The 18,175-nt window shown below is 37.3% G+C and overlaps 1 protein-coding gene across 3 annotated transcripts in view; it reads left to right on the top strand.

The window, feature by feature from the left end:
• LOC124157878 (membralin) overlaps positions 1 to 18,175 on the top strand; it is a 185,145-nt gene that overhangs the window by 4,929 nt on the left and 162,041 nt on the right. For all 3 annotated transcript variants that reach the window (XM_046532944.1, XM_046532942.1, XM_046532943.1), the window contains exons 4-5: positions 3,607 to 3,832; positions 17,801 to 18,104. In XM_046532944.1, coding sequence (XP_046388900.1) covers positions 3,607 to 3,832; positions 17,801 to 18,104 — 530 coding nt within the window. The remainder of the gene's footprint in view (positions 1 to 3,606; positions 3,833 to 17,800; positions 18,105 to 18,175) is intronic.

The raw sequence follows: 18,175 nt of genomic DNA, 5'->3' as shown, positions 1-18,175 counted from the left end.
TGAGTTCTTGCTTGTGGTAGAATATTTAGTTGTATGTATTATGTTTGGAATGAACTACTGTAGGCTCTCATTAATGTAAACCTTATTGCAAAGTTCTTGTTTTCACGAAGCAAACTGTTGGTTTCAACGAAAAGGCTACTCCAATCTATGGTAAGGGAAATGTTATTGCGAACTGTTTGTTATTACAAAATTACAAACCTCAGTCCCAGCTCTGGCAGTTAACAAAAGCAATTTTATTGCCAATTTTATGACGGATGAGCAATGGCATATATGTAGATGGATACTCACTATGATACGTTATAATCATTGTGCTACATTCATGTTCTCTTCATGCACTGTGGCCAAGAGTGTCAATTATGGTTCTATCTTCAGAAGGAGATACTTCAGTATCCAAGCTACATCATGTAATAGGCTAAATTCCTGTGGAATTATGGTGACCCACTCACTACCGCTCGTGAATTGGCTGTACAGTAAGTCGTCTTCTTACGGACACTCAATTTATGAACTTTCAGAGATATGAACATTCATAAGATTCAAGTGTGCCTGAAGTTTCGAATTTGGCTCCTTTGGAGTTGACTGATACAATGTGGTGTGGCGTAGAGGAAATCGCACTTTGAGCACAGTCTGTACAAAGTATCAATTAATCTGTTATGAATTCGGGAACTATTCAGCGTTTCACCCATTCTTCCTTCTTGTGGGCAGTAAATGTTTTTCAGCTCCAACCACATCGCACATGCAGATTGATCAATTTGTACAATTGTGATTTACGCATAATTGTAATGCAGTGTTGCATTCTGCAGGATAAACTTACTTTTCGATATCTTGCTTAGGCTTATCAACTTATGAACAAATTCAACTTTCGAACAAGGTCTTGGAACTCATATTTTTTGTATGTCAAGGAATTACTGTATTGCATCAGGAGTTTGTGTTTCACACGTTATAAATTAACGCGTTATAATTGTGTTTTATGACGGATGGTCATGAATGTAAGAAGACAAATACTGCGGAATTAATTTGGAGTGTATGAGCTAATCAGTCGAAAATTATTTTCCCTAGCATCACTTTTCAAGCAGATGATTTCAAAACTGAACGAAAATTTTTTAAAGATATTATTTTGTAAGAAATTTACCTCTTGAGTTGCTAAAAATTCTAGAGTGTGCCACTTATGCTTGATTTCATTGAAATGATAAGAATCTATTACCATTTCGGATCCATTTTTCGACAATTTGATTTCTATTGAGATATCCCAAGTAGATGCGATTATTCTATGGTTTAATTACAGTTACACATTATTTAGTTTTTATGATATGTTATGATTGAGGAAGTGCTATTGATAAAATCAAATGAATGTGCTTGTTTTTAATATCTTTGTGAGTATTTAAACCATGTATATCACACTCATGACTCTAAAGCTATTCCACAGCACGACTATAAGTATGGGAGATTAAAGAGACAAGAAATTTTTGCAAGTACGTTTTTTTGCGATGATTCCTAAAAGAAGTCTTACAAACTTTGCTAATACAAACATCCGGTTTTTCGGTCCTGTGAACTTCGTAATAATGAGAGTGTACTGTAGTACCTGCATTGTTAATCGTGTCTGGGTGGGATTAATTTTATCATAATTAGTATCTGCTGATTCTGGTATCATTGTATCTGTAATTGTATATTATCAATATTAAAGATAATTTTCAGAGAAATTATTCAGTGGTCATATTAGATTGGGATTACTTAAGTAGATTCTGTTTAGATTTTTAAAATTCTGTTGCTCCAGTTAGGAGTTTAGGTAATTGTGAAGAATTGTGACACCATTGTATTTATATTTTTTCTGATGATCTGTTATATGTCTCCAGACCATAATTTTTTGGCATGCTTATACAAAATATGCAAAAGAATTTTAATTTACCAATAGTATAAATAAGGTGAGAAACTGGTAGTTTGCAACATTTTTATTATTACCAATTATCATAATGAAAATAGTGCATCTCTTTAGGTTCTTTAGCTTAAGTATTAGCAAAATCTAAAGACATACAAACTGACCTTATGATACTCAAAATAATGAGCTTAGTCTGAAACCTGCCATGCACCATCTCAGTCAAAATAATTAGCCACCTTTGTGCTGCAAAATGTGGATTTTCTCAGGAAAACTCTGCCTCAGAGGATGTGACAACTCTGCCCCCACTCCACTTGCACCTTGGGACATTATCCTTGGGTAATAAACAAGCCTTTCGAGACAATCTGAGGCTGAGGAAGGACCTGTTCCTAGCGTTATGGCGTATTAAAAAGCCTTCTAGGTTTTTATTTGTGTATCTGTTGCTGTGATTTCCCATTGGCTCTCAAAATACATGAATTTGTGGCAAAAATTGATCTTAGTAAGTATTGTGGTGGACTTCATATGTTTGGTTGCTAGAATGTTTATGCTCTACTGCTCTATGGCTTTCATTCTTTATTTTCAGATATTTGATATCATATCATATTTGCTTGAGGTATAATATGAAAACCTAGCTTTGTGCAGCGTTCTTGATGCCACATTTATGTCCTAACTTCAATCCAGACCATGGGTCAGAGTCATAGAGTAAAATTTGTCCCTAAAACTTAAAACAAGAATTGTTAAAGAAGACTTGTAATAAAATTAGCTGATAATAAGCTAATTTTTGTAATTGTTTTATAGCATTTTTGAAATTTTTTTCATATTTTTAAAATATGAAAATATGGAAGAATCGCTTTGGAGCCCAATGTAGTGGAAGAGTTCAAGAAAGGGATTTTTTCTCTTCCCTTCATTACCTCCTCTTTTCATATTTTTGACTGCTGGGTCAATAAATGTTGAATGAGCCCTCCAGGATATTATATACATGTGTTGTCATGGTTATTCATCTGGAAGTGCGTTCCAAAATTTTTATGGTCACTCTACTCAATCTTGCTGACAACAGGATATCTCGGAGTTTGTAAACTGGCACATTTTTTACAGATGTGTTACTTTTAGTGAGACCCCTCCCCCTTTATAGGTTTTTGGTGACCCACTTTCTCATGTTCAATACTCTGATATGGATTACATGATATTTCTGGGAAGGCACTCATGCCATTGTGGGCATTGTCTTCATATGGTGTATTCTTGTCTGAGGTTGTGTACTGAAACTTGTGCGGCCAACTCACTCAACCCCACTTTTGTTGGGATGCATTCATTTAGGCCAATCCATTACATTCTTGCTCAACTACCATGCTATATTGCGTTCTAAGATACCTTTTTATTGTCCCCTTTGTCTGGCGGACTGGCTTTGATTGACAGATCGACATTCACCAAAATTTAACAGCCTACATAAAAATTTTAAAAGTAAAACTTGAAAGTTTACTTTTACGAAAAGTAGCAATCAAATCAAATAGTTGACTAAATTTTTTAAGATTAACTTTTAATTGATAACTTTTTAAATCAGTAATTCTGGCTCAAATAAAACAGATAAAACAAAAGCAAATTCTTAAAGAATCATGGACTTCTTGCAATTAGTTGAATGGTACTTTCTTCAAGAGCAATTTTATTTATAATTTCTTCCTAATAACCAACCAACAATGAATTTATTGATGTCATAAATGCTAATCAATTAATCTTTTCAGTTGGCAATCCAACGGAAGGAGGGAGTCTCATTGATTCAGATGGTGCCATTGTTCTTGGGGAGAGCAGAAATGTTCAGAAGACACACTCATGGACTGATGGCTCTGGCCCAGTCGGTGGAATGACTCAAGATAGTGCAAGGCAGTACATGAAAAAACCTGGAGAAGAGGAAAGCCATAAAGGAAATGATCCACTTTCAGAGATGCTAGCACAGCTCTCAAAAAATGGGTAGGCATTTTATCAGGATTCTTCTCGCCTTTCTTAGGTAGTTTGGTGACATTTATTAAATTGTGTATGGTTATTTGTTTTGGATTCAAGCCTGATTACCCTTATATGGGCTAAGAGCTTAATTGGTAGGCTAAAGCAGTTCGGGCCCAATATAGGGAGCTCTGATACAAGCATTGGTCTTGGTGAACTATTTTTCCTCCCTAGGAATTTTGATTGTCAAATGCAATTTTGGTTGACTCTGTGAAGGTTGTGTTACTCATTTCAATTTTCTTAGTATAATATGTAAGTCAATTTTGTTGGCAACTGAGGAGATTTAATGTTATCCCATGTCACATAGCCTTTGGAAGGACCTAGCTGGCACTCAAATATCATGTGATTTGTCTGGCCAAGTTGAGAGAGTCTCAACTTTTTTGTCAGCCAAGTCCAATTACCTATTGCAGGCTGTATTGCTGTCATATTCCCTGGTCACATGACTGCCATCAAAACCTAAAACTGCTGGAAAATAATGGTTGAAGCAATTTTATGTGTTGAGTTTAACACTTTAAATGCGGCGGTAAATTTTTTAAGTTTTGCCAGTGACTGAATTTTAATTCTTTGGTTTTAGATGGTTTTGGTATCATTATGTATAGATAGAGGTCTGTGAATTTTGCGAGACGCGATATCGCGAAATAACGCGAAATAACACGAAATAACGCGAAATCGGTCAATTAAAACGAAATTTCGCGTTATTTGCGATTTAAGGTGGATTAGCGAAAAAATCACATCTAATGAGTCATAATCCATTGTTTAACGCTGCCGACGTTCATTTGCTCTATCTCATTACGATTCCAAGGTCAATTGGCTCGTTTAGTCTCGCGCATAACGCATCCGCGTAATATCGCGCACTGTAGTGATTTCTCCTCCAGAATTTTCCGTTCAATTCATCACAGCCTCTCTCTTTGATTCCCATGTATCAATCCTGAAATATATAGAATGAGGCGCTTTCTCACCTGAAGAATTAGATATTATGAATCAAAAATGTGCGGAAAGAAATTTAATGCGGCCGCGGAAGAGCAGAAATACAAGCTCACGCGCCCGTTACGAGTCAATGCTGAGCAGTAATTCCGGTGACTCACCGCGACGCATTAGACCGCATTAGACAGCGTTATTGGATAACATGTTGCAGGAAAACCTTGAGTGTGGGTCTAATGTAACAATTTCGTTGACTTAAACACGGCCGCTGGCTGGGACCGGGCCGCCGTTCACGGCACGGCCCACTGCGTGGCAGAGAGTCGTCTCGTCTGAAAGCGGCCTGAATTTCAGGGCATCATGACGTAAACGGCGGGCGGCGAAAAGTCGTCTCGTCAGAAAGCGGCCGCAATGTAGCACTGACTGTATTTCACGCCTTAGGCGGCGTACCGCTGCACAGTGGGCTAAAATCGAAAAATGCTGGACAAAACCTCAAAATCGATTTTTTTGAGTGCGGAAATTGAAACTTTGCAAAAATATTGTCAATACATCAGTGCAATTTTTGACGCAAGCCGTTTTTCATTGGAAATTTTTTTAAACAAATTACTTGGCCTCAAAGTGGAACAAATTTTGCAAAAATTGCCCTCATTGAATTTTTATCAAAATTCAGCATGTTAAAACTAATGCCACACCTGTAGTTAATCAATAGAAACAAAAATTTACAATATTATTATGTGGTTTATTATTGTTAATTCTTGGCAACTTTCATGACTCAGTTGTATTATTTGTGGCGGATACGATACAAAATGGCGGACCCTGTTTTTCGTCGAAATATTGCGTTCTTGTAGGATTATAAAAAAAGGATCACAGAGTTACCTCGAGATATTTACGTTGAATTAAATAAAACGTTTTAGAAAGTTCATCCAAAAAAATTAACTACGACCATTAGCATCTAGCAAAATAAAAATCGATGTTTTGTACCGCACTCAGTCCGCGCGTATAAGTTGAACCATTTCTTTCATTTAATTTTGTCAGAAATTTTGTACAGTTAAAATTGTGTTAAAAGTTATGTAAAATGCTTAATAAAAGTATAAGTATACATGAAACATGTAGCATAAAATAATAAAACGCCCATAAACATGGGAAAATTGTTGCATTAAAATAACACCGCCAAGATTAAAATAACACCAAAATCACATGGTTTTAAAACGAATTTTAGCAATAAATAGAACCACTTTCACGGACCTCTATGTATAGATTATTCATTGGAAATGGCGAAAAAAATTTTTTAAATGGAAAATTGCAATTTCAAAGTGGACGACGATCGTCGTCCGACATCACGGGATAGCATTGCCGTAGTGTAATGCATGGTTGCATAATCAAGACAATTTTTTCTATGACTTCTTCTTTTTACCGTATGCCATTTTCTATCTTTAATCTGACACGTCAATTGAATATAAATTGATCCGTGCCGTAAATATTAACTAGCAAGAACGTTGATGGCTGGTAAAATACGAATTTCTTAGTCGTTGATAGAGAATTATGTTGCATTACCTTTTCTATTTCAACTTTTTGAATTTTTATGTGAAGGATCCGACGAGGAATATATCTTTCAATTCAAAGCAGAGGAGGGAATTTATAACAAATAAAGATGTAAATTTCATATTTTTAAATTAACAATAAGAGGACGGGAGTTTCGCCCCACCTATAAGGACGGCTAGTGGTCATTTGATCACAAATTCCTTTTATCGAATTCAATGCCGCTTTTCTACCCATAGACGGTTTTATTGTAATATTGTTCAAATCCATTCTTTAAAAACTTATCTTAGCATTAACTATGGTATTTTGGTTGAAAACAAGTTTGGTTTGTTCGCTTTCTTTGACTGAGTGACTGTATGTTCAAATCAATAAATTCAAAGTTGTTGTTTTGTGGGTCCCCTTTCTTTCGCACGTATATGTGTATCTACTGATGTGCTTTAACAAAGTGTCAGATCTTTCAAATTCAAATCTTTTATTGTAAACTTTGCGCAGTAACACTCTGTCTTTCACATAAAATCCTTCTGAGCTGAATTCACTTGCCCTGGTATGAACAGTATCACTATCTTTTGGCATTTTAAAAATCCTATCCTTCATTCGATATTTAAAGCTGGAACTACGATAAAAAAACTGTGCAACCGCAAAACACAACCTATCATGATGGTGTTTTCAAACTGAGTGCTGGGTAGCTGCAGTATAACCATAGTACTGTATAACTTACAAACTGGCCTAAATGTTTCATGTTGTGGGTTCCCTTTCGATACCCCTCACCCAGGTGTTGAGGGAAGGTAGGACAGCAGCCAGATACAACAAAATTGCTTAGTTTTGATGACAGCTGTTGCCAATCTGTCAGGAAAAGCAGTGAAAGAAGCACAAATAACAAAACATAATCGGATTCAAAGAAACTTGAAATTTTTTTCCTATTTATCGATCCTGAAACATCTAGAATGAGACGCTTTCTCACCTGAAGAATTTGATATTAGATTTGGCCAATGTCGAAATGATTTTTTTTGCATTTTAGCTCAGTGGAGAACCCCATCTCCTCCAATCCTTTCTGTTCCTTTCTTCCCTTCCCCCACCTGCTAGCGCTTCATGCTTTCAAATAACCATACGTATCTATGGATGTCTTTAAACGAATCGAATCGGGCAGTTGACAGCACAGTGCCGTTGACGGCCACCGTGGTCACCACGGCGCCCATTTCAATCCGGCCCGGCGGTGCGCCGTCTAAGGCGTGAAATACCGTCAGTACTACATTGCGGCCGCTTTCTGATGAAACAATTTTTTGCCGCCCGCCGTTCACGTCATGACTCCGTGAAATTCAGGCCGCTTTCAGACGAGATGACTCTCTGCCACGCTGTGGGCCGTGCCGAGAATGGCGGCCAGGTCGCAGCCAGCGGCCGTGTTTAAGTCAACGAAATTGTTACATTAGACCCACACTCAAGGTTTTCCTGCCACAAGTTATCCAATAACGCTGTCTAATGCGTCGCTGTGAGTCACCGGAATTACTGCTCGGCATTGACGCGCACCGGGCGCGTGAGCTTGTATTTCCGCTCTTCCACGGCCGCGTTAAATTTCTTTCAGCACATTTTTGATTCATAATATCTAATTCTTCAGGTGAGAAAGCGCCTCATTCTAAATATTTCAGGATTGATACATGGGAATCAAAGAGAGGGGCAGTGATAAATTTAACGGAAAATTCTGGAGGAGAAATCAGTACAGTGCGTGATATTACGAGGATGCGTTATGCGCGAGACTAAATGAGCCAATTGACCTTGGAATCGTAATGAGATAGAGCAAATGAATGTCGGCAGCGTTAAACAATGGATTATGACTCATTAGATGTGATTTTTTTGCCAATCCACCTAAAATCGCAAATGACGCGAAATTTCATTTTTATTTACAGATTTCGTGATATTTCGCGATATCGCGTCTCACAAAATTCACGGACCTCTTAACAATATGTAATTATTATTTCTGAAAATAATGAGTTATATAATATTCAGTTTAGTGCAGGAAATGAAGCTCATAAAAGTGCAAAACCTTGCAATTTTTTTAAACTGAATCGATTTGCACAAAAATTTGGGATTAGACTAATCATACTTCAAAATCTATAGTATGCCGAAGGGCGCTTTTTATTTTTTAGGGGTGAAAACTACCCCTAAAAGGTAAAACTTATAAAATTATATTTTAAAGCTAAATACGGGTAAAATTTAATTTAAATTATTTGTATAATTATTTTTTTATGTTTGGAAAATAATTTTAAGGTGTTTCAACCCATAATAATCAACCCTTATTGGGGGTTAATGTAAAAAAGAATTTTCAGACTGAATTGTTTTGCAAAAAAATTTGTGATTTTACTAATCATACCCCCTTCAAAAAATTTTTTCAAACCGAATCGATTTGCATAAAAATTTGGGATTAGACTAATCACAACCCCTTTTTCAAAATCTATACTATGCCGAGGGCACTTTTTATTATTTAGGGGTGAAAACTACCCCTAAAAGCTAAAACTTATAAAATTATATTTTAAAGCTAAATACGAATAAAATTTAGTGTAAATCATTTGTATAATTATTTTTTTATGTTTTGAAAATAATTTTAGAATATTATCACATTGTATCTTCTCATTCACTTTCTTACTCCTTTTATTATGTATTTACTGTTTTCTCTGATGATTTTAATCACAGCACAGAAAAGATATAGCAATAGGATAAACAGAACAAACTTCGTCATCGTAACATAAACAAATAAATTACATTTATGTAGATATTACATGAAACACTATCAAACGGAGACTGTATGGCTTCCAGTCTTCCCACCACATGCATGCACACAGGTCACTGTGAGCGAGAGCACTCATACTCACATATATGTGTATGTATATATACATCTTATGGGTATGTGTGTTTATTTTGTAGCAAATTTGAGTGTATCGTTAGCTTCGAACGTAAAGCACACAAAGTATATACTGGTTATGAAGAATGTTATGCTCTGGGGCCGTATTCTGTAACTCCAAACCGATCGGTGCGGCACTGATTCGTCGGGTGCGACGTCACACCGACTCCCGGTAAGAAGTCGTGCGATTCTGTACGAACCCAATCGGTGCGGCACCGACGAGAGGACGGGAGATCGTCGGTAGCCGTACCGACAGCAAAAAGGTGTCGATACGGCCACCGACTAGTGGGTTTCATGAACTCCCCGGTGCGCATTGTATGTTATATTTTGTTTTTACCTCATCACCGAGTAAATAATGAGGTTTTCTGCAATGTTATCTTTTTCTGCCCCTTCGAATACGCCTCTATAATTCACTGTGTCATCATCTATATTAAATACCTTGACAGAAATATAAAATAATGGTTTAAAAAAATGAGGTTTGCTAACATATAATGACTTTCTCTCATTTATGTTACCACTTTCACTCGCTTGTAATAGGCTTTATTTCTCTCTATCATCATTTATTTGCTCCTTTGACATAAAAAAGATATTTTTGATTAAATTTGAGTTTTGCCGCAATGTTATCACTTTATATCACTCTGAATAGGCGACTGTTATTTCACTCAATCATCAATTAGGCGTTTCTCTCGGCATAGAAATCAGATCTTTTTATTTAAGCATGAAGTTTGCCACAACGGTATCAGTTTCTTTCATTTGTAACAGGCAACTATATTTCATTTCATCGTCAGCCATTGATTCCCTTGACGATAAAAGAAGATATTTGTTAATAAGTATGAGGTTTGCCGCAATATTATCATTTTCTCTCACTTGGAATGCGCAACTTATACATATGTATTTCACCCAATCACAATTTATTTACTTCCTCATTACACTTCTTTTAATTACACCCAGCTCCATATTTTTATAACAATTTCCTAACTTGTTGCTCTAATATGACATTTACATTTGAATCCTACGTTCACGTTCCATGGTATGCTATTTTCGTTTGCTACGGTGCCAATGGCATAACCTTCCGTTGATAACATTTAGACGGAACTTACATAATGACAACTATATAACCAAATCATGAATAAATAGCATTATACAGAACCAATATTTAAAAAAAAACTACGATCTCAAGGATAGTTTCAATAATTCATTCCAGCAACAACAATCTCCATCACATACAAACTTTATTGTGATGTTGTAATATTGTTTCCTTCGATTCTGTAGGTACAGCATTACTACCACACATTATATAAGCATTGTTAACAACTTATCCAATATCGTTTATCTTAATCTAGCAATAAGTCGTAATTTCCGCAAATAAAAAGATTGAGAATGACGAAAATAAACTGTGCCAATGAGTCTTCACTTGTTTTTATCCTTCTTTCATTGGTGGAGACACGTGAAACTTCGGATATATTCGGATTTTCCCTTTTTGGGAAGGAGAGGGAACCGTACCGACTGGTTTGATACCGACGACCATACTGAATCGCTGAATTTGCCGTTGTCGGTATGGAAACCGTCGTCGGTACGGAATGATGTGCTGTCGGTGGGCTGGGAAGGGAAACCGACCGTTGCGGTACCGACGAAATACAGAATACGGCCCCTGAATTGTGGATTTCGAATTTTTCGAAAATAAATTTTAATTGGTATTTCAAACATAGCTCCTTTATTTTTGATGATTGAAAGTTCATTTAAATAGTATTTTGCAGGGTTTTTACTGACTATAAGGTCATATGAATTAAATTTTTTTTGAGTCCTTAATTTTGAAAAGGGTTTAAATAAGTTGGAGCTCCCTTGTAGATTGAGGTTTGAATTATCAATATCTCACCAAATATTTATTGCACAGAAAACTTAAACACTCCAAAATATTTGAAAATAAAGAAGCTACAATTTATTACCCTGGCATTTTTTCATATCTCCAGTTTTTTTGGAGTTATTTTGAAAAAAGAGCATTTTAAACGAAATTGTAGAAAATGGCTTTTCACTTTTACCTCCATTTTTTTCAAAATTTAGAATTGTAAATTTAAAAAACTTCTATAATCAATTAACAATACTTAAATAAAGAGAAATTCGGAAGGGCATTGATCAATTTTGACTAGTGTGGTAATAAGGAGTTGTTTTCACTGATTTTTTCGTAGAAAAATGTAGGGACTGATCTTATTTTTAATCATAACTCGCTCAAATTTCATGATAAAATTTTTTTTTCTCATTTTAAGAAAGTTTTAAAAATTACTTTCAAACAGATTGCATAAATTTTCCTCGAAGAATACATTTTTCCAGCTATTTGGTATTGAATCTTTCAAATTTAGCGTATGACAAACAAAAGATAACCATCAACAAGTTGTAGTTCGGTCCGAATTGGTCATAAAGGAAATTTAAAATAAGATTTTTATTTAATTTTTTACAAACTACAGTTTTGTAACTGACAATTTCCTAATAAAATTTAAACTTTTCAAGTTATTTGCCGATAACCGATTAAAATCGTTGATCTTTTCGTCAAAAAACTGTTACTTTCAATCGGGAATAACTCGAAAAATATTAATTTGGCGCAAAAAATGGAAAGAGCATTTTATTCTTACAATTAATTTTTCTATACATTCTTGTCAAAATATAATTAAAAATTTCCACCCCCGAGATGGGGTGGAAACCACCCCTAGCGTCAAAGCGCCTGTCGGCATGATATAGATTTTGATTCTTGGTATATTCCCTACTTATTGTGAATATTTAAAGAAAATCGATTCAGTTTGAAAAAATTGCAAGGCAAAATGCTTCATTTCCTGGACTATTTGTCATGAGTCTCAAATTAACCCTTTTAGTGCGGCGGGCCGATATATCGGCTTTTGCTGGTTGGGCGAAAAGTGCGGCGGGCCGATATATCGGCTCTTACATAGTACATTATCTAATTTGCTATATCTTATTACATTGATATATTTTTTTTTCAGTAAACGGAAAAATATTTTTTTTGATTAACCAGTTTAACCTCAATAATTTAAAAAAAAACTGCTTATGGATATATAATAAAATAGCTTTGTATTGTTTTTTTTTCCTAGTTGCTACATTTTATGAAAATACCCTCCGCATTTCTCGCCAGTAACCCAGGAAGAAGGATAGCACTAAGAGGGTTAAGGTCACTCTATTTTCAAAATTGCATTGTTTGAAATGAAAAAAAGGATCTGCTCTAAACATTTATAATAAACAATGCTTTTTCATTCATTGCAATTAAAATATGTATAATATTTCGATGCATAATTTTTCAGACACATTTTTATTTTTTCGGCGCACTTTCCGTGAAATATATTTTTGTATTGAAACATACAAAGGAGGACTAATGCAGAGAAGGAGACGGCATTCCAAGTGCATTCAAAAATTGGGTTTTGACGACTACTTCCGAATTGCTAATCACCCGAACCCCACCTGAGTGCTGATCCCTATCTTCTAGGAACTTGCGCTAATGCTTCTTACCCGTTCCAGGATGGAATACCAAAGTTAGGAAACAATAGAATTTTACATCTTTCGCTCTTCCTCCGCCCTCCCTAAAGGAGCCAACTTTTTTCACCAGGCACACGGCGGGGGGACAGGACACCAGGAAAAGGAAACAAAAATAAAAAATATTTTTAAATTAACATTTAATACTTTTAATTAATAACATTTAATTCATTAAATCATGCAAATCATCATTTAATACATTAAATCATCACATTTACCTAATATATCAAATCATCATACAATCTAACATTGAATGTTTTTATGGAATTATTCAAAAGAAGGCTTTAAGCAAAGGGGTGGGCATCCCTCACAGGTGGGGCAAAAATATGCTGTATCCTTCCTGAACCCTTTAGACTTGCAGAATGTGCAGCGTTGTTGAGGGACACGTTTTCGTTTCGTTGAGAGACATGAGGGACACGTTTTGGTTGATGTCATATGTCTCCGGAAAGTGCTTCTACAATCCAAGGACCCTGGAGGTTAGGCTGGGAGAGGAACGAGGAATAGGTTCGGAATAGGACGGACTGAGAGTGTTCTAATGACAGATAGGCGGAAATCATGGAGAGGAAATTTCGGGTGGGTTTTTCGGAATAGGAAAAAGCTATTCACTAAAACGAGGTGAAGTATGTGGACGCCCAGTTTTTTATACCACCTCAATGTCTTGCGCTCAATGGGATAATATGACATCATTTGATCATGGTGATCGATGCCACTCATTGACTCGTTGTACCGAGCAATGGCCTCCGGTTTGGAAGTGACGCCACGTCCTCGCCGGGGACAGACATCGATCGGGCCACTCCCAAATGCAGAGCTGATCATCAGTACATCCCGCTTACCCTTCCACTTCATCACGCAGACCCCTTCGGAACTGAATGCATCCACTAGCGTTTTACCTTCACCGCGTTTTAGTGTTTTAGAAAGGACGTGAGGTGGATTCTCCTTCTGATTAGATCTAAGAGTTCCTGTACAGTAGGTATTCCGCTCAAGCAAACAGTGGGTCAAGTCAACACTATTGTAATCCAGTTATCCATGAAGAGCGATCGCCCAGAATCTAATCTTCCCTCCATTAATTTCCATACAACATTGTCAACATGACCCGGCCCACCCACATCAGGATCAGAGGACCCAGTATAAACGAGAAATCTTAGAACTAATCCGGAAGGTTCAGTGGGCATATAAAGTTTAATACCATACCTATGTCGCTTACCTTTCATATAAGTACGAAAGATAAGATGACCTCTCCAGAGAACCATGGATTTATCTATGCACAGTAGGCCGGCCCTTATTTTTCAGAATTGCGAAAAGTTATGTTTTCCTAGTCTCAAAATGATCCAAATGGTGTTCATATTCACGTGTTAAAATTTGGTTACTTTAAAATAACGGCAACCCGTGCCCCAAGGGCCCTAAGTACTAAGGACCCTCGATTGAGTTTTTTGGGGCCGAAAAAGCGCTATTTGTATGTAAAACGTAAAAGTAAAGCCCTTTAGGGCCGATTTTCTGTTTGTTTTAACCTATCTCTAAGCGTTTAGGAGATATCGTCCGTCGTAATGCAATCCCCCCCTAGGGCGCCACCCCGCACCGCGGCACCGCTGAGGTATGTCCCGCACCACTTACTAGAGACTTCCCCTCAACCCCCTCCCCTCCCTCGGCAAAGACTTTGCTCCTGATGTCAAGATCTAGCCTCTGAAGGAATGTGCTTACCTTAGAAATAATTTAATTGCCATAACAATACTTCCAATCCAAGAGATCAATTTATTTTCACTCTGTCCATGATTTTCGGTACATTAACCAAAATAAAATAGATTTTCATCGTATTTCTAATTTTATCATCGTATTTCTAATTCGATCACTGACATCCTATATTTAGCAATGAAAGTGCCTTTCCGCACGTAAGGGTTGTATTGCGATGAAAAGTCACACTTGGTAATACATTTTGAAAGCTCTCTTCCTTCAACGTGACTGCCTAAAAATCTTGAATTAGTTTCACTTTTCTCGCTGCACAATCATTTCCCACTTGATGACCCCGAATAATTTGCAAATCGTTCTTGTATGTTCATCCCATTCTCGCATGTGCACATCAAAGAATTCAATGCATATTTACAATACATTAAATAGCTTTCTCGAATTAGTGGTGACAAAATTTGGTATAGATACCTTAGTCATGTCTTTACGTTTATAGAATGCCTTCTTCGGTGGATCATATTTTCCCACACAAGACCACATATGGCATATCACGTTTTTTTTCACACCTAGAAATGGATCCGTCAAAGAATGACAGGCCTACCAACTCCTCACTCATGTACCACAAGTGGTTTGAAAACCTCTTTTGTGCTGCTTTCGCTATGTCTAGGTTAACTTTTTCGTAATTAACAAGTCTTCGTAGGAACTGCGGGTCATTGATGGGAGCTAATGCAACAAAAGGAGCGGAGAACCACATCTTTTCATTTCTTCTTGAATATATTGAAATCTATTCAACCAGTAACTTCATTTCGTTCTCCTCTTTATGTGCGTAAGATCTTTATTTCTTCAGCCCAAGCACATTTATCCGAGAGATTAACTGCACTTTCCTCCCTGCGCGTCAAAAATCCAATGGTACCGCTCCTTGCAATGTCAAGCAAATCATCAAGTTTTGTTGCGAAAGATTCTCTTCTCTTCATATCCACTGTAGTTCGCGCTCTCTTTATGCCGTTGCACGTTCATTCATTCTTTGCGTCATTTTTCTAACATTTCAATCGCCTTATTTTCCGTAACAACAGGAATTCTAGTTTTATACTATGGATGAGACGCATTTCTCACGGGTTTTCTCGCACTAAGTCTTACAAATTTCGAACCCATTAGGTGATAGAGAAAACACATAGTACTTCTCTCACTGTCGGTAAATTTGAGCCGAGTATTTCTTCACTTTCTTTTCCTACCAGTTGAATGCCTGGATTTAGTCTTGATTACATGCCTTTCCTTGTTGTTCTATTCTTAAAATGAACGTCACGTTCATGATAAAGTATTTATTTCACTACTTTTCTCCTTACATCCTAAAAAACTTAGCACTTCCTATCCTTTGCACACTATACACAAGAACTATCTCTATCTATCCACAGTGATCTACATCCGTGAACTGACTGCCTCGTTTCTTCTTCCTTGAATATTTCTATCTACTGTTGGAGCCCTGGAAGCCCTGCTCATTCCCTTCATTCCTTTATTATTCATAGACACATTTCTATCACATGCTTATAATATTTTGTACATAAAAAGCACTTTGGAACAAAGCCTGCTGGAATGGTTCGCGACCGTTTGGCGGCAAAAAATCAAGGTTTAAGGGGTCGGTACCCAGTACATAGGACGGCGTTGAAGGGTTAAAATTGACATTATAGGCTTTAACAACATTAATCATGACACAAGAGGAACAACCTATTCAATACTGTACCACTAGCATGTAAATCTTTTCATCAGGAGCAAAGTCTTTGCCGAGGGAGGGGAGGGGGTTGAGGGGAAGTCTCTAGTAAGTGGTGCGGGACATACCTCAGCGGTGCCGCGGTGCGGGGTGGCGCCCTAGGGGGGGATTGCATTACGACGGACGATATCTCCTAAACGCTTAGAGATAGGTTAAAACAAACAGAAAATCGGCCCTAAAGGGCTTTACTTTTACGTTTTACATACAAATAGCGCTTTTTCGGCCCCAAAAAACTCAATCGAGGGTCCTTAGTACTTAGGGCCCTTGGGGCACGGGTTGCCGTTATTTTAAAGTAACCAAATTTTAACACGTGAATATGAACACCATTTGGATCATTTTGAGACCAGGAAAACATAACTTTTCGCAATTCTGAAAAATAAGGGCCGGCCTAATGCACAGTCTTTGAGTCGGGGTCACAGTATTGTCCATTGTTCTATTGAAAATGTCAATAAGGGGCCTTATTTTGTAGAGTTGATCAGACGGTTGCAGCTCATCACGACCAGGATTACTCGCAAAATGCAGAGCTTGCATGATCGCAGCAAACCTGTCCCTGCTAATGCATTTCCTAAAGTAAGGATAATTGAAAAGGGGGTCTACACTCCAATAGTCGGATATTCTACTCAATGGGCATGTGCCCATGTGGTAGAGAACCCCCAAAAATGTTAAAAATTCCACCAATGTGAGTGGCTTCCATTTCATTATTCTTGCTCTGGCAAATACATTAGCAGAAATTCTGTTTGCTTGTCTATTTGTCTCCGTCACTATTAAGTCCACCATGTCATCTGTCTCGAGGAGGTCAAAATACTTTTGGGGATCGTCTCCTAAGTCTTGCGTTTTGAGGCCAGGGGTGTCAGTGAAGGGGAATTGTGGGTAGGTTGGTCTTTTGTCCGTCCAAGTGTACATCCTTGTCGCAGTTCTCATCATAAGGGGAGGGGACTGAGAGCCTAGAGGGTCAGGAGGGGAAGGAGAAACATTTTTTGAGGGATCAGCCACCCAGCCTTCTTCTTAGTCCTCTGAGGATCCCCACTCCGTTTCCCCGAAGGAGGAATCTTCGCTGTCTTCATCCAGAGAAAGGAGTTCTGCCATCTCCTCTGAAGATAGCACCCTCCTAAATCTTTTTTCTTTCTCCCTTTTCTTCCTTTTTGGGGGTGGGAGTGACCACGAAGGATTATTAATACTCTATCAAACGAAGGAAAATTTCCGACCATAGGCAATTTTAATGGATGATTATAAAGAGATCCCTGAGCTCTGTGCCTCATGCATGCATTGGTAATCTCAGATGATGTAAAACTCCTGACTACTCGTATAGCATCTAGGCCCCTGTGACGTCACATGGAGTGGCATTGCATGGGTGCCAATCTGGCCTTTTTCAAATGAGGTTAAAATTGACCATTAGCATTCCTCCAAACTGGGATTTCTGAAACCAAATAATTTGTATACATATAACGAATACACTAATGGTAGGTAACGAATTGCGATCAATGCCTTTCGTTTTCTTTGATGAAGGAAACTACCCTATTGCTCTATTAGTATCCTTTCTGTCACTCTGATGTTGTCTTCCTGTAGAAAAGATGAGCTTACTAATACTCAGTTCATTTTTCTCCCTTAGGTATGTGCATATTGAACCATCTACTGTGCAAGACACATCTAGTATATCACCTTCATCTGAGGAAGATGATAGTGGTCTGGGAAATGTTGACAAACATGGAGATTTAAAACTATCGGATGATGATAAAGAAAAGATTGATGAGAGAAACATAAGAAATCTTGGTACTGTTCCTGTGATGCCAAGCACAGAATATTCTAAGTCAGCTAGTGCAAATTCTTCTGATAATGGCAATGAAGCTCCTCCAATGTCTCCGACCAGGCCATGGGAAGGGCAACAGCATATTTCTTCACTTGAAACCAAGAAGGTATGAATTTGTCATTATTTCTCTTTAAATGATTATGATGAATGATATATGTTGTGTAATTTAACCTTTAA

The sequence above is a fragment of the Ischnura elegans genome, chromosome 4 (assembly GCF_921293095.1).
Source record: "Ischnura elegans chromosome 4, ioIscEleg1.1, whole genome shotgun sequence".
Taxonomy (NCBI): domain Eukaryota; kingdom Metazoa; phylum Arthropoda; class Insecta; order Odonata; family Coenagrionidae; genus Ischnura; species Ischnura elegans.
This window is presented reverse-complemented; position numbering and strand designations above follow the sequence as displayed.